This window comes from Melospiza melodia, chromosome 26 (genome assembly GCF_035770615.1).
Source record: "Melospiza melodia melodia isolate bMelMel2 chromosome 26, bMelMel2.pri, whole genome shotgun sequence".
Classification (NCBI taxonomy): Eukaryota; Metazoa; Chordata; class Aves; order Passeriformes; family Passerellidae; genus Melospiza; species Melospiza melodia.
Window position 1 is genome coordinate 6,163,306 of NC_086219.1, and position 21,150 is coordinate 6,184,455.

The following is a 21,150-nucleotide window of genomic DNA, read 5'->3' on the forward strand; positions in this document are numbered from 1 at the left end:
AAAAAAGGAAGATCCACCTCTAAAAAATCCCATTTTCCTGGGATTTGGAGAAGAACTCAGGAATACAAACCAGGGTCTCATGGGGTGGGAATAGGACACCTTGCTCCTGGTGGAACTGGGATCTGGAGGTAAAAATATCATTGAGAAGAAAAGGATTCATCCCTAAAAAAATGCCATTTTCCTGGAGGAGAAATCAGCAATACAAACCAGACTTGCCCCTGGTGGATCTGTCCCCATGCTGCCTCCTGGGAGCTCCAAACCCTCAGTTTTGGGATTTCAGGCTCAGGATCCCTCACCCATTCCCTGTTCCCAGCCAAGCCCAGGATCCCCAGAGCCTCCCAGCTGCTCCCAGGGCTGGCAAAACACTCCATGAAGAGAATTAATGAATGAATAATAAATGAATAATAAATGAATAATAAAGGATGGAGCCTGAGCTGTTCTTTACAGCCTTTATTGGAGGTGCACAGGTAACCCTGGCACAGGTGTGAGGGTCACTCTGGGGTCACTCTGGGGTCACTCTGGGACACTCCAGGGTCACTCAGCCCTCAGGCAGTCGCTGCCTTCTGCTTGTAGGTCGCCATCATCTTCTTGATCTCAGCGATGGCTTTGCCAGGGTTCAGCCCCTGTGGGAGGGGCTGGTCAGAGCCTGGGGGGGCTGCAGCACCTTCCCTTCCCTTCCCTTCTCTTCCCTTCCCTTCCCTTCCCTTCCCTTCCCTTCCCTTCCCTTCCCTTCCCTTCCCTTCCCTTCCCTTCCCTTCCCTTCCCTTCCCTTCCCTTCCCTTCCCTTCCCTTCCCTTCCCTTCCCTTCCCTTCCCTTCCCTTCCCTTCCCTTCCCTTCCCTTCCCCCTGTGCCAGCCCACACCCTGTGTCCCCTGTGTCTCTCCATGTCCCCCCGTGTCCCCTACATGCCAGGCCATGTCCCTGTGTGCCCCTGTGCCAGCCCATGCCCTGTGTCCCCCATGTCCCCTGTGTGCCCCCATGCCAGCCCATGTCTCCCCACGTCCCCTGTGCCCCGTGTCCCTCCATGTCCCCCCCATGTCCCCCCTGTGTCCCCGTGTCCCCATGTCCCCCCCGTGTCCCGCGTCCCCCCCTGCCAGCCCATGTCTCCCCATGTCCCCTGTGCCCCGTGTCCCCGCCATGTCCTGTGTCCCTCCATGTCCCCCCCATGTCCCCCGTGTGCCCAGTGTCCCCCATGTCCCCCTGTGTCCCGCGTCCCCCCCTGCCTGCCTGTGTCCCCCATGTCCCCCCCCCGTGCCCCGTGTCCCCGCCATGTCCCGTGTCCCTCCATGTCCCCCCCATGTCCCCCGTGTGCCCAGTGTCCCCATGTCCCCCGTGTGCCCAGTGTCCCCCCCGTGTCCCCGTGTCCCGGTACCTTGGGGCAGGTGCGGGTGCAGTTCATGATGGTGTGGCAGCGGTACAGCGAGAATGGGTCCTGCAGCTGCGCCAGGCGCTCCTCCGTGAAATCATCCCGGGAATCGATCATCCAGCGGTACGCCTGGGGACAGGGACACTGCTGGGACACTGCTGGGACAGGGACATTGCTGGGGACACTGCTGGGGACAGGGACACTGCTGGGACACTGCTGGGGACAGGGACACTGCTGGGACAGGGACACTGCTGGGACATTGACACTGCTGGGACACTGCTGGGGACACTGCTGGGACACTGCTGGGGACATTGCTGGGGACAGGGACACTGCTGGGGACAGGGACACTGCTGGGACAGGGACACTGCTGGGGACATTGCTGGGGACATTGCTGGGACAGGGACACTGCTGGGACACTGCTGGAACATGGACACTGCTGGGGACAGGGACACTGACACTGCTGGGACAGGGACAGCGCTCCTCAGTGAAATCATCCCGGGAATCGATCATCCAGCGGTACGCCTGGGGACAGGGACACTGCTGGGGACATTGCTGGGGACATTGCTGGGGACAGGGATACTGCTGGGGACAGGGACACTTCTGGGGACAGGGACACTGCTGGGACAGGGACACAGCTGGGGACAGGGACATTGCTGGGACACCGCTGGGGACACTGCTGGGGATAGGGACACTGCTGGGACACCGCTGGGGACAGGGTCACTGCTGGGACAGGGACACAGCTGGGGACAGGGACACTGCTGGGACACCGCTGGGGACACTGCTGGGGACAGGGACACTGCTGGGACACCGCTGGGGACAGGGTCACTGCTGGGGACATTGCTGGGACACCACAAACACCTCTGGGGACACTACGGGGGACTCACATGCACACTGCTAGGGACACCACAAACACTGCTGGGGACATGGACACTGCTGGGGACACCACAAACACCACTGGGGACACCGCTGGGGACTCGCACACCGCTGGAAACACAGATACTGCTGGCACCAGCTGGGGACCCCACAGTGACACCCACCCAGCAGTGCCAGGCCAGGCTGGTGACACTGCTGCCTGAGGATTTTACACTCTGCATTTTTCAGATCCTGTGCTGCATTAGTGCCTAACTCTAAACTCCATAGTGCCAGCTGCTGCTCTCCCGTTCTGCTCACACACAACAATTGCTCTGGGCCTGAAACTCCAGGACACCCTCCAGCTTTAGTGCTCAAAAAGTATAAACAAAATGAGCTGGGGGGCAGCAAACTTGGGGTAAATACTTCATCACCTGAAGGAGGATTAACCCATGATATGTAAATGGGGTTAAAAATTTATAATAGTCTGAAAAACTCGTGCCCATTGTCCATTCTGGGTGTGGCCTCAGAGGCTTCTGAGTGCCCAAGGTGTGCCCACTGAAGCCTTTAATAAACACTCCCTTCATCCTCTTAACCCTGTCTGGCCTCTCTAGGCAGCCACTCCAAGGCACCAACACCAGCCAGGTGACACTGGCACTGGCAGGTGACACTGACACTGGCAGGTGACACTGGCAGGTGCCACTGGCAGGTGACACTGACACTGGCAGGTGCCACTGGCAGGTGACACAGTGTCTGTCCTCACCTGCATGAGCACGGCAGGGCCCAGGTACTTGTCCCCATTCCACCAGTAGCTGGGACAGCTGGTGCTGCAGCAGGCACACAGGATGCACTCGTAGAGCCCGTCCTGCCAGGGAGGGGACACAGCACGCTGTCACCACGGGGCTGGTGACACAGGGGATCCACCCCTGTCCCCACGGAGCAGCTCCGGTGTGAGGCAGCAATTCCTGAGGGGAACAATCCCAACCCTCCCAGACCGGGGCCAGGAGCTGCCCATCATGGTCCTTGTGGTCCCCTCCAATGTCCTTGTGGTCCCCTCCATTGTCCTTGTGTCCCCCCAGAGTCCTTGTGGTCCCTCCACGGTCCTTGTGACCCCCGCCATGGTCCTTGTGGGCCCCCCAGGCTCCTTGTCTCCTCCCATGGTCCTTGTGGTCTCCCCAGGATCCTCATGATCCCCCCAGGGTCCTCATGGCTTCCCCCAGGGTCCTCGTGGCCCCTCCATGGCCCTCGTGGTCCCCACAAGGTCCTCGTGGCCACCCCCAGGTTTTTGTGGTCCCCCCCATTGTCCTTGTGGTCCCCCCATGGTCCTTGTGCCCCCCCAGGGTCCTCGTGGCCCCCTCAGGGTCCTTGTGACCCCCTATGGTCCTTGTGGTCCCCAAAATGTCCTTGTGGCCCCCCTCCATGGTCCTTGTGGCCCCCTCAGGGTCCTTGTGACCCCCTATGGTCCTTGTGGTCCCCCAAAATGTCCTTGTGGCCCCTCCATGGTCCTTGTGGCCCCCTTCCAGCTCAGGGTATTCATTCCATGATTCCAGGAGCCACACAATGAACCAGGGTCTGGGGCATCAGGGGAAGGGCAGGGCCTGGAGAGGAAAGGGGGAGCTGCTGGGTTCTCCTGCACCCCTGCCTTGGGCTCCTGCACTCCCACCTCAGGTTCCTGCACCATCTTGGGTTCCTGCACTCCCACCTTGGTTCTCCTGCACTCCCACCTTGGGCTCTCCCACCTTGGGCTCCTGCACTCCCATTTTGGGCTCTCCTGCATTCCCAGCTCAGGTTCCTGCACTCCCACCTTGTGTCACACACATCTTTTATGAAAAATCCTTTCCTTAGGATTTTTCTTCCTGAGAAGCTGAGAGGCTTCAGGAACAACATGTAAACAATGATTATCTGCTGCTGTGGAATGCAACAGGTGCATCTGGGATTGGTCTCATGTGGTTGTTTCTAATTAATGGCCAATCACAGAGAGTCTGAGCCACAAGCCTTTGTTATCATTCTTTCCTATTCTATTCTTAGCCAGCCTTCTGAGGAAATCCTTTCTTCTATTCTTTTAGTACAGTTTTAATATAATATGTATCATAAAATAATAAATCAGCCTTCTGAAACACGGAGTCAGATCCTCATCTCCTCCCTCACCCTCCATGTGAACACCATCACAGCTCTGCCCAGCCTCCCTTCCTGCTGTTCACATCCACCTCTGCCTCCCAAAATGGGACTTGGTGCCTCCCCAGTGGAGCAGGGCCAGGCTGAGCTCGGAATGCTGCAACGATGGATCCATCCTGGCAGCTCACAGGAAAAACCCCAAATCCCTGTGGCAGCCATGAAATCCACCCCAAACCTTGGCCACACCTTGTAAGGAGCTGTTCCTCATCCACCCTCACAAAACTCCCCTCAAATCCCCCCTGCTCAACACAGACACCCCAAATCTTGCACTTGAGCTTTTCCCAGGAGCTTTCCAAGCTGTAAAACCCCAGTGAGGTGTGAGCACAGCCAGACACCCTCTGCCCACTGGAGCCTGCAGAGAGCTCCCAGCAGCAGGAATTCCACAGGGGAATGGGATGGGATGGGGATGGGAATGGAAATGGGGATGGGATGGGGATGGGATGGGGATGGGATGGGATGGGATGGGATGGGATGGGATGGGATGGGATGGGATGGGATGGGATGGGATGGGAATGGAAATGGGGATGGGATGAGGATGGGATGGGATGGGATGGGATGGGATGGGATGGGATGGGATGGGATGGGGATGGGATGGGGATGGGAATGGAAATGGGGATGGGATGGGATGGGATGGGGATGGGATGGGATGGGATGGGATGGGATGGGATGGGATGGGATGGGATGGGATGGGATGGGATGGGATGGGATGGGATGGGGATGGGATGGGGATGGGATGGGGATGGGATAGGATGGGATGGGATGGGGAGCAATGGGGTCAGAGCCCCCCTGGCAAGCCCAGCTCCCTGTGCTGAGCTGTGGGGCTGTGTCCCACACTGCGGGACTGGGAGGGGGCTGAGGGCTCAGCTGTGACCCTGAGCTGCTCTGGGAGGGTTTCAGCACTGAAGTTGAAGCTCTGACCAGTTTCTGGCGATCCTCTATGGACTGCAGGTACTGCTGCTTGCCCTCCTTGGACTCGTCCTTCTTCTTCAGGTAGGGCTCGATGGATTTGTACTGGGCATAGAAGTTACTCAGGTCCTGGGGCAGGAAAAGCACAGGGATCTGGTTATGGGGCTGAGAAGAATCAGGGAACATCTCCATCCTCAAATCCCACCCAAATCCCACCCTGCTGTTCTGGGGCAGGAGAAGCACAGGGATCTGGTTATGGGGCTGAGAAGAATCAGGGAACATCTCCATCCTCAAATCCCACCCCAAATCCCACCCTGCTGTTCTGGGGCAGGAAAAGCACAGGGATCTGGTTATGGGGCTGAGGAGAATCAAGGAACATCCCCATCCCCAAATCCCAGCCCTGCTGTCCTGGGGCAGGAAAAGCACAGGGATCTGGTTATGGGACTTAGGAGAATCAGGGAACATCTCCATCCTCAAATCCCACCCAGCTGGGTACACCCCAAATCCCACTCCTGCTGTCCACCCCAAATCCTATTCCTGCTATCCTGGGGACAGGAACAGCACAGGGACCTGGTTATGGGGCTGAGGAGAATTAGGGAACATCTCCATCCTCAAATCCCACCCTGCTGTTCTGGGGCAGAAGAAGCACAGGGACCTGGTTATGGGGCTGAGGAGAATTAGGGAACATCCCCATCCTCAAATCCCAGCCCTGTTGTCCACCCTAAATCCCACCCCTGCTGTTCTGGGGCAGGAAAAACACAGGGACCTGGTTATGGGGCTGAGGAGAATCAGGGAACATCCCCAGCTGGATACACCCCAAATCCCACCCCTGCTGTCCACCCCAAATCCTATTCCTGCTGTCCTGGGGCAGGAAAAGCACAGGGACCTGGTTATGGGGCTGAGGAGAATCAGGGAACATCTCCATCCTCAAATCCCACCCTGCTGTTCTGGGGCAGGAAAAGCACAGGGATCTGGTTATGGGGCTGAGGAGAACCAGGGAACATCCCCATCCTCAAATCCCAGCCCTGCTGTCCACCCTAAATCCCACCCCTGCTGTTCTGGGGCAGGAAAAGCACAGGGACCTGGTTATGGGGCTCAGGAGAACCAGGGAACATCCCCATCCCCAAATCCCAGCCCTGCTGTCCAGGGGCAGGAAAAACACAGGGACCTGGTTATGGGGCAGAGGAGAACCAGGGAACATCTCCATCCCCAAATCCCAGCCCTGCTGTCCACGCTGACAGCAGGGGTGGGATTTGGGGATGGGGATGTTCCTGACCCTTCCCTTCAGCCCCACCCCTGGGGGCTCAGCCTCTTCCCAAAATCCCCAAATCCCACCTAAATCCCACCTAAATCCCTTCCTGGCACAGCCTCACCCCAAATCCACACCTGAGCACCTGAGCAGGAGGTGCCATCCCCTCCCCAGAGCTGCCACATTCCAGGCCAGCACACCTCGACTCACTGGGACCCACCCAAGTGACACCTGGCCCTGGTGGCAGCTGCCACTCCCTGTCCCAGCCCTGGCTGTCCCCTGGCCCTGCACTCACCGGGACCAGGTCCTTCACCACGTACATGTGGGGCAGGGGGTAGATTTTGGTGACTTTGCTGAGGTCACTGTCGATTTTTTTGATGCAGGCCAGGGTGTTGCCCCCGGCGATGTTCATGGCGCAGGAGCCGCAGATCCCTGAGGGGGAAAAGCAGAGCCAAGGGTGGCATTGTCACTGCTGGCCCCAAAAATCCACCTGGCTTGTGCTGGGGAATCTCTGCTTGGCCCTTCCAAACCCACCACGACCCAAAAAAAAAACTCTTCCCAACCTGAAGGGTTTTGGGAAACCACTTTGAACCCACCAGGGTCTTCACCTGTCCCAGAAAACCTCCTGGAAAGGCTCTTCTGGGATCCTCACTTGCTCCAAAAAATCTCTTCTCACCACACCAAGGTCTTCACTTAACCCAGAAAACTTCCTGGGAAGGCTCTTCCCAACCTTCTGGGATCCACAATAACCCAAAGAAATCTCTTCTCATCATACCAGGTGAGTCTGATCTGTTTCCTGTCCCAGAAAACCTCCTGGAAAGGCTCTTCTGGGATCCTCACTTACCCCGAAAAATCTCTTCTCACCACGCCAAGGTCTTCACTTATCTCAGACAACTTCCTGGAAAGGCTCTTCCCAACCTTCTGGGATCCTCACTCACCCCAAAAAAATCTCTTTTCACCATACCAGGTGAGTCTGATCTGTTTCCTGTCCCAGAAAACCTCCTGGGAAGGCTTTTCCCAACCTTCTGGGATCCTCATTTACCCCCAAAAATCTCATTTCAGTACACCAGGGTCCTCAACCATCCTAGAAAACCTCCTGGAAAGGCTCTTCCCAACCTTCTGGGATCCTCACTTGCTCCAAAAAATCTCTTCTCACCACGCCAAGGTCTTCACTTATCCCAGAAAACTTCCTGGAAAGGCTCTTCCCAACCTTCTGGGATCCACAATAACCCCAAGAAATCTCTTCTCACCATACCAGGTGAGTCTGATCTGTTTCCTGTCCCAGAAAACTTCCTGGGAAGGCTCTTCCCAACCTTCTGGGATCCTCGCTCACCCCAAAAAAATCTCTTCTCACCATACCAGGGTCTTCACTTGTCCCAAAAAACCTTGTCACAGGTTCTGGAAAAGCCTCTTGCCAATCCCCTAGAGGCCTCACCCATCCCCAAAAAACCCTTTGTGTTCTATCAGTGTCCTCACCTGTCCCAGAAAACCTCCTGGAAAGGCTCTTCCCAACCTGCTGGGATCCACATAAACCCAAAAAAAATCTTCTCATTACACCAAGGTCCTCACCCATCCCAAAAAAAACTGGTCACAGGTTCTGGATAAGGCTCCTGTTGTTCCTCACCCATCCCCAAAACCCCTTTCTTGTTCTATCAGTGTCCTCACCTGTCCTGTAAAACCTCTTCCCAACCCGCCAGGGTCCCAAAAAAAAAACCAAAAAAAACCTCTTCCCAATCCCCCAGATTCCCAAAACACTCCTCCCACTCCACCAGGGTCTTCATCCATCCCACAAACGCCCCAAAAGACAGGAAGGTCAGAATTGCCCAGTGGGGCTGAAAGATTTTTAACTTCAGCAGGGATCAAACACAGCAGCTGCTTCCAGCAGCACCAAAACCCCTTTGCCATGGGGCAGCTCCTCCCCCAGCAGCAAATGAGGGGGTCTGGGTGAGATGTGGGGAGGGGACAACATCCAGCTCTGCTCTCAGGTTTGGGACATGAGGTGGGGGATGAGAGAGGAATAAAATAAATACAAAAAATTTAAAAAACACAACAAAAAATGGTATTAAAATGTGGGGAGAAAGAACCCCAGGGCTGGCAGGGAACCATCCAAACCTGGAGAAGGTGGCACTGGAATGTGTCCAGGGGGTTTGGGACCTCCCTGGGCTCTGCCCAACCTTTTTTACCCCTAAAATCCCCAGCTGAGCCTGGTTTTGTCCCTCCTTTCTGTGCTGGGAGGTCACAGGATGGACCCAAACAACAGCAAACTCACAAACCTCACTTGACCCTTTTTCCCTCTAAAGCTGGAGCTGAATTCCACTCCAGGAAAATAACTTTTTTTTTTTTTTCCCCAAAGGTTCAGCAGGAATTTTGGTGTTTTAATGGAATTTTTATGTTTTAATGGAATTTTTGTGCTTTAATTTCTGGCTGCTGCTCCTTGTCCTCTCTCTGGGGGTCACTGGGAAGGGTCTGGCACCACCCCCTGGAAATATTTCTAGGGATTGATGGGATCTCCTCTCAGCCTCCCCATCTCTGGAACAAGCAGGGAATAAAATGCCCCAAATCATCCCTGAAATTCAGGACTGTAATTCAGGAGCAGCCCCCTCCCCTCGTGTCCATTCCCAGGGCACAAACTGCCCTCCCAAAGGTGACAGAGGGACAAAAATAGCCCCACAAAGGGATGGAATGACCCCTGTGAGGTTCCTCCCACTGCAGAAAGGCTCCCAGGCATTCTGCAGGCAGCTGGGAGGGGAGCAGGGCCTGCAGCAGGAATGTGGGACTGGGGGAGCCTCAGAGGGGCAGGATGGAACCAGCCCGGCCTGAAAACCCGTCCTGAGCAGGGAAAATATTCAGGGAAAATATTCAGGGCAGGAGTTGGGGCTGTCTGGGAGCCCCAGTCTGTGTGGAATTATTGCAGATTCCAGGGGAAAAGGTGCCTCAGGAGTGCTGCTTTCCATTCCCACCCAGACAAAACATCCACAGGCACTGCCTGCCCTGAGACTGCCCTGCCTGAGGACCCAGCTGGTAATGCAGAGTCACTGCAGCCTGGAATGCACTCACACAGCTCAGCACAGCCTGAGATCCAGAGTCACTGCAGCCAGGAATGCAACCCCACTGCTCAGCAGCTCAGCAGGACCCTAAGTGCAGAGTCATTGCAGCCAGGAATGCACTCACACAGGTCAGCACAGCCTGAAATCCAGAGTCATTGCAGCCTGGAATGCACTCACACAGGTCAGCACAGCCTGAAATCCAGGGTCCTTCCAGCCTGGAATGAACTCACACAGGTCAGCACAGCCTGAAATCCAGGGTCCTTCCAGCCTGGAATGAACTCACACAGCCCAGCAGGATCCTAAATCCAGAGTCATTGCAACCTGGAATGCACTCCCACAGCCCAGCACGACCCTAAATGCAGAGTCACTGCAGCCTGGAATTCACTCACACAGCTCAGCAGGACCCTAAATCCAGAGTCATTGCAGCCTGGAATGCAACCCCACAGCCCAGGAGCCCAGCAGGACCCCAAATCCAGAGCCATTCTAGCCTGGAATGCACTCACACAGCCCAGCAGGACCCTTAATCCAGTCATTCCTGCCTGGAATGCAACCCCACAGTCCAGGAGCCCAGCAGGACCCTAAATGCAGAGTCATTGCAGCCAGGAATGCACTCACACAGTTCAGCAGGACCCTAAATCCAGAGTCCTTCCAGCCTGGAATTCACTCACACAGCCCAGCAGGACCCTAAATCCAGTCATTCCAGCCTGGAATGCAACCCCAGAGTCCAGGAGCCCAGCAGGACCCCAAATCCAGAGCCATTCTAGCCTGGAATGCACTCACACAGCCCAGCAGGACCCTAAATCCAGAGTCATTCCAACCTGGAATGCAACCCCACAGCTCAGCAGGACCCTAAATCCAGAGCCATTCCAACCTGGAATTCACTCACACAGCCCAGCAGGACCCTAAATTCAGAGTCACTGCAGCCAGGAATGCACTCACACAGGTCAGCACTACCTGAAATCCAGAGTCCTTCCAGCCTGGAATGAACTCACACAGCTCAGCAGGACCCTAAATCCAGAGTCATTCCAGCCTGGAATGCAACCCCACAGTCCAGGAGCCCAGCAGGACCCCAAATCCAGAGCCATTCCAGCCTGGAATGCACTCCTACACCTCAGCAGGACCCTAAATGCAGAGGGCCATTCCAGCCTGGAAGGCAATGCCACAGCCCAGCAGGACCCTAATGCAGAGTCATTCCAGTGAGGAATGCAACCCCACTGCTCAGCACTACCCGAAATCCAGAGCCATTGCAGCCAGAAATGCACTCTCACAACTCAGCAGCTCAGCAGGACCCTAACCCAGAGTCACTCCTGCCAGGAATGCAACCCAGAGCCCAGTAAAGCCCCTAAATGCAGAGCCATTGCAGCCAGAACTGCACTCCCACGGCCCAGCAGCTCAGCACAACCCTAACCCAGAGAGCCATTCCAGGCAGGAATGCACTCCCACAGCCCAGGAGCCCAGCAGGACCCTAAATCCAGAGTCACTCCAGCCTGGAATGTACTCCTACACCTCAGCAGGACCCAAATCCAGAGCCCTTCTAGCCTGGAATGCACTCCCACAGCCCAGTGTGACCCCAAATCCAGAGCCATTCCAGCCTGGAATGCACTCACACAGACCAGCATAACCTTAAATCCAGACTTATTCCAGCCAGGAATGCACTCCCACAGCCCAGTCTGACCCTAAATCCAGAGCCCTTCCAGCCTGGAATGCACTCCCACAGCCCAGTGTGACCCCAAATCCAGAGCCATTCCAGCCTGGAATGCACTCTCAGAGCTCAGCAGGACCCCAGATTTAGTCACTGCAGCCAGGAATGCAACCCCACAGCTCAGCACAACCCGAAATCCAGAGCCATTCCAGCCTGGAATTCACTCACACAGCCCAGCAGGACCCTAAATCCAGAGTCATTGCAACCTGGAATGCAGCCCCACAGCTCAGCAGGACCCCAAATCCAGAGCCATTGCAGCCAGGAATGCACTCACACAGCTCAGCACAACCTGAACTCGAGTCACTCCAGCCTGGAATGTACTCCTACACCTCAGCAGGACCCAAATCCAGAGCCATTCCAGCCTGGAATGCACTCCCACAGACCAGCATAACCTTAAATCCAGACTCATTCCAGCCAGGAATGCACTCCCACAGCCCAGTGTGACCCCAAATCCAGAGCCATTCCAGCCTGGAATGCACTCCCACAGCCCAGTGTGACCCTAAATCCAGAGCCATTGCAGCCTGGAATGCACTCACACAGCTCAGCAGGACCCCAGATTTAGTCACTGCAGCCAGGAATGCAACCCCACAGCTCAGCACAACCCGAAATCCAGAGCCATTCCAGCCTAGAATGCAAACCCACAGTCCAGGGTGACCCTAAATCCAGAGGGCCATTCCAGCCTGGAATGCACTCCCACAACTCAGCAGCTCAGCAGGACCCTAATGCAGAGTCATTGCAGCCAGGAGTGCACTCCCACAGCTCAGTATAACCCAAAATCCAGAGTCATTCCAGTCAGGAATGCACTCACACAGCTCAGCACAACCCAAAATCCAGAGAGCCATTCCAGCCTGGAATGCAACCCCACAACTCAGCAGCTCAGCACGACCCCAAATGCAGAGTCATTCCAGCCTGGAATGCACTCCCACAGCCCAGCATGACCCTAAATCCAGTTATTCCAGCCTGGAATGCACTCCTACACCTCAGCATGACCCTAATGCAGAGTCATTCCAGCCTGGAATGCACTCCCACAGCCCAGCCTGACCTGTGACTCAGGAGTTTTTCCCAGGGGAAGTCTGGGAGCAGCCCCAAACCAGATCTGGGAGCAGCCACAACCCCAACCCAGCAGTGCCCTATTCCCCAACCCAGCAGTGCCACAACCCCAACCCAGCAGTGCCCTTTGCCCCAACCCAGCAGTGCCACAACCCCAACCCAGCAGTGCCCTTTGCCCCAACCCAGCAGTGCCACAACCCCAACCCAGCAGTGCCCTATTCCCCAACCCAGCAGTGCCACAACCCCAGCCCAGCAGTGCCCTTTTCCCCACTCCAGCAGTGCCCTTTTCCCCAGCCCAGCAGTGCCCTTTTCCCCACTCCAGCAGTGCCCTTTTCCCCAACCCAGCAGTGCCCTTTTCCCCACTCCAGCAGTGCCCTTTTCCCCAACCCAGCAGTGCCCTTTTCCCCACTCCAGCAGTGCCCTTTTCCCCAGCCCAGCAGTGCCCTTTTCCCCAGCCCACCAGTGCCACAACCCCAACCCAGCAGTGCCCTTTTCCCCAAGCCAGCAGTGCCACAACCCCAACCCAGCAGTGCCCTTTGCCCCAACCCAGCAGTGCCACAACCCCAACCCAGCAGTGCCCTTTGCCCCAACCCAGCAGTGCCCTTTTCCCCAAACCAGCAGTGCCCTTTTCCCCAAACCAGCAGTGCCCTTTTCCCCACTCCAGCAGTGCCCTTTTCCCCAGCCCAGCAGTGCCCTTTTCCCCAGCCCAGCAGTGCCACAACCCCAAACCCTTTTCCCCAAACCAGCAGTGCCACAACCCCAAACCATCAGTGCCACAACCCCAACCCAGCAGTGCCCTTTTCCCCAGCCCAGCAGTGCCCTTTTCCCCACTCCAGCCCTGCCCTCAGCCCAAGGGCCAAGGAGGAGATTCCTGGAGCTGTTCCTCGAAGTGCTGAGTGCTCTCTCCCAGCTCACCCAGGGTGATTCCCACAGCAGCACTGGCACAGCCCCCACTGCTCCCCCCCCAGCCCCACTGCTGGAATCCTGATCTCCCCCCACACACTGGGAGGAGGTAGAGGAACCAGACTGGGAGAGAAACTGGAACAACTGGGAGCTGTGGAAGGAATTACTGGAGCTGGCAGCTCACAACTGTGTCATTACACCCTGGGAGCACCAACTCCTGCTTTACTCCCTGGTTCATTTGGGTGCTTTATCCCCATGGGTGGAGGAGAGTTTTACTCTTTGGGTCACTCAGGTGTTTCATCCCCAGAGATGGGAGGAGAAGGGTTCTGAGGAGTTTTACTCCTTGGGTCACTCGGATGTTTTATCCCCACAAGTGAGAGGAGGGGTTCTGAGCAGTTTTATCCTTGGTATTTTATCCCCAGAAGTGAAAGGAGAGGGGTTCTGAGCAGTTTAACTCCTTGGGTCACTTGGGTGTTTTATCCCACAGTGGGAGAAGAGAGATTCTGAGCAGTTTTACTCCCTGGTTCATTTGGGTGTTTTATCCCCAAAAATGAGAGGAGAGGGGTTCTGAGCAGTTTTACTTCCTGGTTCATTTGGGTGTTTTATACCCAGGGATGTGAGAGGAGAGGTTTTGAGGAGTTTTACTCTTTGGTGTTTTATCCCCAGAGATGAGAGGAGAGGGGTTCTGAGCAGTTTTACTCCTTAGGTCACTCAGGTGTTTTATCCCCAGGGATGTGAGAGGAGAGGGGAGTTTTACTCCCTGGTTCATTTGGGTGTTTTATCCTCAAAAGTGAGAGGAGAGGGGTTCTGAGCAGTTTTACTCCTTAGTTCACTTGGTTTTATCCCCATGGGTGGAGGAGACTTTTACTCCTTCTTTCAACTCGGGTGTTTTATCCCCAGGGATGTGTGAGTTTTACTCCTTGGTGTTTTATCCCCATGGGTGGAGGAGTTCTGAGCAGTTTTACTCCTTGGGTTACTTGGGTGTTTCATCCCCAGGTACGTGAGAGGAGGGGTTCTGAGGAGTGTTACTCCTTGGTGTTTTATCCCCATGGGTGGGAGGAGAGGGATTCTGAGCAGTTTTACTCCTTAGTTCACTTAAAACACTCATGTTTTATCTCCATGAGTGGAGGAGAGTTTTACTCCTTGGGTCACTCAAGGTGTTTTATCCCCATGAGTGGGAGGAGAGGGGTTCTGAGCACTTTCACTCCCTGGCTCACTCGGGTGTTTTATCCCCAGGGACGTGAGAGGGGGGTTCTGAGCTCCTTGGGGCTCCCACAGCCAGCACAAAGCATTCCAGGGCTCCCACACAGCACTCCAGGGCCATTCCAGGTGGGAATGTGCTGTCCCCCTAAGCACACACAGCATTCCAGGGCCATTCCAGGTGGGAATGTGCTGTCCCTAAGCACACACAGCACACCAGGGCCATTCCAGGTGGGAATGTGCTGTCCCTAAGCACACACAGCACTCCAGGGCCATTCCAGGTGGGAATGTGCTGTCCTTTAAGCACACACAGCACTCCAGGGCCATTCCAGGTGGGAATGTGCTGTCCTTTAAGCACACACAGCACTCCAGGGTCACTCCAGGTGGGAATGTGCTGTCCCCCTAAGCACACACAGCATTTCAGGGCCACTCCAGGTGGGAATGTGCTGTCCCTGAGCACACACAGAATTCCAGGGCCACTCCAGGTGGGAATGTGCTGTCCCTAAGCACACACAGCACTCCAGGTGGGACTGTTCTGTCCTTACCCTCCCTGCAGGACCTGCGGAAGGTCAGCGTGGAGTCCATCTCGTTCTTGATCTTGATCAGGGCATCGAGCACCATGGGCCCACACCTGTGGCACAAACCCCAAATCAGAGCCCCCACATGCAGGGTGCGACCCCTTCACCCGCCCTCAGCAGCACCTAAAGGGGTTTTTAACAATTCCCATGAATTCTGTGGGAATCCCAGGGATCCCACAGGGATCTCTGAGCAGCAGGGCAGCCCTGGGGCAGGGTGGGTCAGACTCCTGTGACCACTGAGGGCTTGGCCAAGCCAAACCCCAGTGAGCTGTGCTGGCCCCTTTTCCCCTTTTGGGGTCAGGCTGTGACAGCCCTGCCTGGCCCTGTGAGTCACAAGGGACACGGGACAAACACTCGGGGACAATTTCTGTCATTTTACACCCAGGGCACCACCCAGGGATTGTTCACTGGGGCAAAGCCACCCCAAAACCGGAGCTGTGGCTCCTGTGGGGTTTGAGTAGGGCTGGGTGGGAGCAGGAGCTCCTGGAAGGGTTTGGGGTGGGTTCCTCTGGAAGGGTTTGGGGTGGGTTCCTCTGGAAGGGTTTGGGGTGGATCCCTCTGGAAGGGTTTGGGGTGGGTTCCACTGGAGGAGCTACTGGGAAGGGTCTGGGGTGGATTGCTCTGGAGGAGATACTGGGAAGGGTTTGGGGTGGATCCCTTGGGAAGGGTTTGGGGTGGATTCCTCTGGAGGAGCTCTTGGAAAGATTTGGGGTGGATTCCACTGGAGGAGCCCTTGGAAAGAGTTTGGGATGGATCCCTCTGGAGGAGCTACTGGGAAGGTTTTGGGATGGATCCCTCTGGAGGAGCTACTGGGAAGGTTTTGGGGTGGATCCCTTGGGACGGGTTTGGGATGGATTCCTCTGGAAGAGCCCTTGGGAAGATTTGGGGTGGATTCCACTGGAGGAGCCCTTGGAAAGAGTTTGGGATGGATCCCTTGGGACGGGTTTGGGATGGATTCCTCTGGAAGAGCCCTTGGGAAGGTTTTGGGGTGGATTCCTCTGGAGGAGCTACTGGGAAGGTTTTGGGGTGGATCCCTTGGGAAGGGTTTGGGGTGGACTCCTTTGGAGGAGATACTGGGAAGGGTTTGGGGTGGATTCCACTGGAGGAGCTACTTGGAAGGATTTGGGGTGGATCCCTCCGGAGGAGCCCTTGGGAAGGTTTTGGGGTGGATCCCTTGGGAAGGTTTTGGGGTGGATCCCTTGGGAAGGGTTTGGGGTGGATTCCTCTGGAGAAGCTCCTGGGAAGGGTTTGGGATGGGTTCCTCAGAATGAGCTGTGCCCACAACGAGCTGCTCTGTGCCAGAGGTGAGCAGCCCCTTTCCAGCCACTCCTTGGAGCTGGGATTGCCCCCCAGCCCCATTCCCAAGGGACACCCACTTGTTCAGGTCCACCTCGTAGGTCTGCATGCGGGGTTTGTCCCCGGCCTTGTCGGGGTCCCATCTGTAGATGGCGAATTTCTTCAGGCGCGGAGCCGCCGCCGCTGTCTGCGCCTGCCGGAGCACCTGGAGCCGGGAAAAACAGCCTCAGATCCGGGGAAAAACAGCCTCAGATCCATGGAAAACCAGCCTCAGATCTGGGGAAAAACAGCCTCAGATCCCCCCCTGGATCCAGGGAAAAACAGCCTCAGATCTGGGGAAAAGCAGCCTCAGATCCCATCCCAGATCCAGGGAAAAACAGCCTCAGATCCGGGGAAAAACAACAGCCTCAGATCCCACCCTGGATCCAGGGAAAAACAGCCACAGATCCCAAGGAAAAACAGCCTCAGATCCTATCCTGGATCCGGGAAAAACAGCCTCAGATCCCACCCCAGGTCCAGGGAAAACCAGCCTCAGATCCGGGGAAATACAGCTTCAGATCCAGGGGAAAACAGCCTCAGATCCAGGGAAAAAACAGCCTCAGATCACATCCTAGATCCAAGATAAAACAGCCTCAGATCCAGGGAAAAACAGCCTCAGATCCAGGGAAAAACAGCCTCAGATCCAGGGAAAAACAGCCTCAGATCCGGGGAAAAACAGCCTCAGATCCGGGGAAAAACAGCCTCAGATCCGGGGAAAAACAGCCTCAGATCCGGGGAAAAACAGCCTCAGATCCGGGGAAAATCAGCCTCAGATCCCAGGGAAAAAACAGCCTCAGATCCCAGGGAAAAACAGCCTCAGATCCCAGGGAAAAACAGCCTCAGATCCCACCCTGGATCCGGGAAAAACAGCCTCAGATCCCACCCTGGATCCAGGGAGAAACAGGCTCAGGTCCCACCCCAGGTCCATGGAAAACCAGCCTCAGATCCAGGGAAAAACGGCCTCAGATGCAGGGGAAAACGGCCTCAGATCCCATCCCAGATCCAGGGAAAAACAGCCTCAGATCCAGGGAAAACAGCCTCAGATCCCAAGGAAAAACAGCCTCAGATCCCACCCTGGATCCAGGGAAAACCAGCCTCAGATCCCACCCCAGGTCCAGGGAAAACCAGCCTCAGATCCAGGGAAAAACCAGCCTCAGATCTAGGGGAAAACCAGCCTCAGATCCAGGGAAAAACAGCCTCAGATCCGGGGAAAACCAGCCTCAGATCCAGGGAAAAACAGCCTCAGATCCCAGGAAAAACAGCCTCAGATCCCACCCTGGATCCAGGGAAAATCAGCCTCAGATCCCAGGGAAAACAGCCTCAGATCCCAGGGAAAAGCAGCCTCAGATCCATCCCAGATCCAGGGAAAAACAGCCTCAGATCCCAGGAAAACAGCCTCAGGTCCCACCCTGGATCCAGGGAAAAACAGCCTCAGATCCGGGGAAAAACAGCCTCAGATCCAGGAAAAAACAGCCTCAGATCCCATCCTGGATCCAAGGAAAAACAGCCTCAGATCCAGGGAAAAACAGCCTCAGATCACATCCAGATCCAGGGAAAAACAGCCTCAGATCCCAAGGAAAACAGCCTCAGATCCCACCAGGAGGGATCCAGGAGGAGATACAGAGATGGATATGTGTGTATATATTACAAAAAAATTAAATATACATATACACCTATATAAAAAAGATTTAAAAAGATAACAACTACGTATATATTTACACACACCTATATATATATATATAAAATGTATATGTTTGGAATTACACGTGAATATATATGTGTACATTGTATGCTGCATGTATTCACGTTGCTATTATTATACTGTATGTATTTATATATTATATATTGCATTGCATAGATTATATACACATTGTATAAAATATATTTATATATATAGATAAATATACAGGCACAAACATGCATATATATATAAATGTATATATAAATGTATACAGGCACAAACATACGTGCACACACATATGCACATTGTTTATGGAGTATTTTATTTGTAAATTATATGTATGTGTTTATAAATTATATGTATGCATTTGTATATTCCACTGACTGTCACTATAATGACATAATTACATGTTTACTTTATTTATATATTGTGTTTAAAATGATAGTCTATGTATTTATATAATTCTAGATATAAATATATATTCTATTATATTTAAGCAGTGTATATTAAACATTATATTTATATATTTTATATATAAATATATTCTATTCATACAGTGTATATTACACATTATATAGAACACATCATATTTATATATACATATACACATATATATGTACATATAAGTATACAATGCATTTTATATGGAAGAAATTAATATATTCTATGTATGTCTATAAATTACACATATTTATAGATGTGTTTGTAAATTGTATTGGTATATTGTGTTGTATGTGTAATTACAATAATATAAATATATTTTACATCTATTAATCTTTACGCACATGTTTTATATACATTACTTATATATAAGTATTTTGTATATAATGTCTGTAGATAAATGCATATACACACATTAATATATCTATATTTATAGATAATATAAAATAATAAAAATTACAAATACATACATTTACATATAGATCTTTTAAATATTTACATATTTATATATATAGATAAATGAGACGCATTTTTATATCAATTTTTAAAGTTTTATATAAATATATCCTGGGGCTCCCCCTGCTAGGATCCAGACTGATATTCCTGAAATTCTGACCCTGTTTCTGGATCCATCAAATCCCAGAACTCCCAAGCACATCCTGCTCTTGCTGGGATCACCCTTGGCCCTGTTCTCCCTGCTCTTCCCAACCTTTTTCTGGAGTTTCTCCTGCTCTTCCCAACCTTTTCCTGGAATGCTCCAAATGCTCTTCTCAACTTTCTCCAGGAATGTTCCCCCTGCTCTTTTCCCAGCCTTTTCCTGGAATATTCCACTTCTTTTCCCAACCCTTTCCTGGAGTGTTCCCACTGCTCTTCCAGCCTTTTCCAGGGCTCCACTTCCCTCCCCTGCTCCCCTCTCCCAGGATCACTCCGCACTCCTGTTCCCACTGCTCTTCCCAACCTTTTCCCGAACCACTCTCCAAATTTCCTGCTGTCCTTTACCTCCCCCAAACCCTTCCCATTCCAGCTGCCCTCTGCCCTCAGCCCCTCCCTTTCCCCGCCATTCTTCCCTATTTCACTTCCTCCTGGATCTCTGCTGTCCCCTCCCTCCATCCCTTCTCCTCCCCTCTCCCAAATCCCACAGACCCCTTCCAGCCCCTCTGCCACTGACCCTATTCCTTCCCAAATCCCATAGATTCCTCCAGCCCTTCTCCCACTGACCCTATTCCTTCCAAACCCCCCCACCCCCTCTGCCACTGACCTTACTCCCAAATCCCACAAACCCCATTCCCTCGCACCCCACCCCATTTTCCCATCCACTCTTCCCAGATTTTACCGCATCCCAGTCCTCCTCCAGCCCCCCAAGCCCTCTGAAACTGTTCCCCCTGCACACCCCAATTCCTGCACAGCCCCTTCCAGACGCCACAGACCCTCTCTCTCACCCTTTCCCTCATGTCCATCCCCAATTCCCCCTTCCAGACCCCACAGACCTCTCCCACCACTTTTTCCTCCCCAATTCCCCTTCCAAACCCCACAGACCCTCTCTCCCACCATTTTCCTCCCCAATCCCCCCTTCCAGACCCCACAGACCTTCTCTCCCACCCTTTCCCTCCTCAATTCCCCCTTCCAAACCCCACAGACCCTCTCTCCCACCCTTTCCCTCCCAATTCCCCCTTCCAGACCCCACACACCCTCTCTCCCACCCTGTCCCTCCCAATTCCCCCTTCCAAACCCACACACCCTCTCTCCCACCCTTTCCCTCCCCAATTCCCCCTTCCAGACCCCACACACCCTCTCTCCCACCCTGTCCCTCCCCAATTCCCCCTTCCAAACCCCACACACCCTCTCTCCCACCCTTTCCCTCCCCAATTCCCCCTTCCAAACCCACAGACCCTCTCTCCCACCCTTTCCCTCCCCAATTCCCCCTTCCAGACCCCACACACCCTCTCTCCCACCCTGTCCCTCCCCAATTCCCCTTCCAAACCCCACACACCCTCTCTCTCCCACCCTTTCCCTCCCCAATTCCCTCTTCCAGACCCCACAGACCCTCTCCAGCCCCCTCCCCACAACTCCTTCCCCCCTTTTACCTCACCTCCTCCGGCCCCCAGCCCCTTCCAAGCCCTGCCATCCCTCATTCCCTCACAATCCCCCTCCAGACCCCTCACTCCAATTCCGGACCCCACACTCAAATTCCAGCTCCCTCTCCACAGCTCTCTCTCCCCCTGAGCCCACCGCCCTTCTCTTCCACCGCCATCCCGGACCCCTGCAGCCCCCGGCCGCCTCTGCCCCGCCTCTCCCCGCTCCATTGCCAGCCCCTGCGGCCTCCCCGGTCCCTCACCGTCCGCGGCCCGGCCCGCAAGAGTCGTGCGGGGACTCCGCTCCTCAAGGAGACTCCGACCGCGGCCGCCGCCATCTTGGCGATGCGCAGTTCCGACTGCCCCGGAAGCGCTCGCGCCGCCGCCATCTTGCTGCGCTGACGGGAAGGGGCGCCCGCCATTTTGAGTGTGGCGGCGCCCTCAGGAGAGGCGCCATGTTGGGTGTGGCGCGCCCTGTGGGAGAGGAGCAGACGCCCAAAATCCCCTTTTTCTTTCCCAAATTTCCCTTTTTCTTTCCTAAATCTCCCTTGTTTTCTCTCCGTTGATTCTTAGCATCATTGTTTTGCATGGAGGTA

The 21,150-nt window shown here is 54.5% G+C and overlaps 1 protein-coding gene across 1 annotated transcript; it reads right to left on the reverse strand.

The window, feature by feature from the left end:
• Positions 1 to 435: 435 nt before the first annotated feature.
• On the reverse strand, positions 436 to 20,908 carry SDHB (succinate dehydrogenase complex iron sulfur subunit B). The gene is made up of 8 exons (XM_063176818.1): positions 20,818 to 20,908; positions 16,402 to 16,526; positions 14,993 to 15,078; positions 6,841 to 6,977; positions 5,309 to 5,425; positions 2,979 to 3,080; positions 1,373 to 1,495; positions 436 to 623 (listed from the first exon to the last, which is right to left on the reverse strand). Exons 1-8 carry the CDS (start codon positions 20,890 to 20,892, stop codon positions 546 to 548), a joined length of 843 nt encoding a protein of 280 aa, XP_063032888.1. The 5' UTR covers positions 20,893 to 20,908; the 3' UTR covers positions 436 to 545.
• Positions 20,909 to 21,150: the final 242 nt, after the last annotated feature.

What these genes read in the sequence shown, in the direction of transcription:
- SDHB (XM_063176818.1), bottom strand. Translation starts at nt 20,892, where the DNA reads ATGGCGGCGGCCGCGGTCGGAGTCTCCTTGAGGAGCGGAGTCCCCGCA. An exon ending in TGGTGAAGGACCTGGTCCCG is followed by an intron (nt 5,426 to 6,840) that starts GTGAGTGCAGGG and finishes TTCCTGCCCCAG; the next exon opens with GACCTGAGTAACTTCTATGC. An exon ending in GCACCCGCACCTGCCCCAAG is followed by an intron (nt 624 to 1,372) that starts GTACCGGGACAC and finishes CCCCTCCCACAG; the next exon opens with GGGCTGAACCCTGGCAAAGC.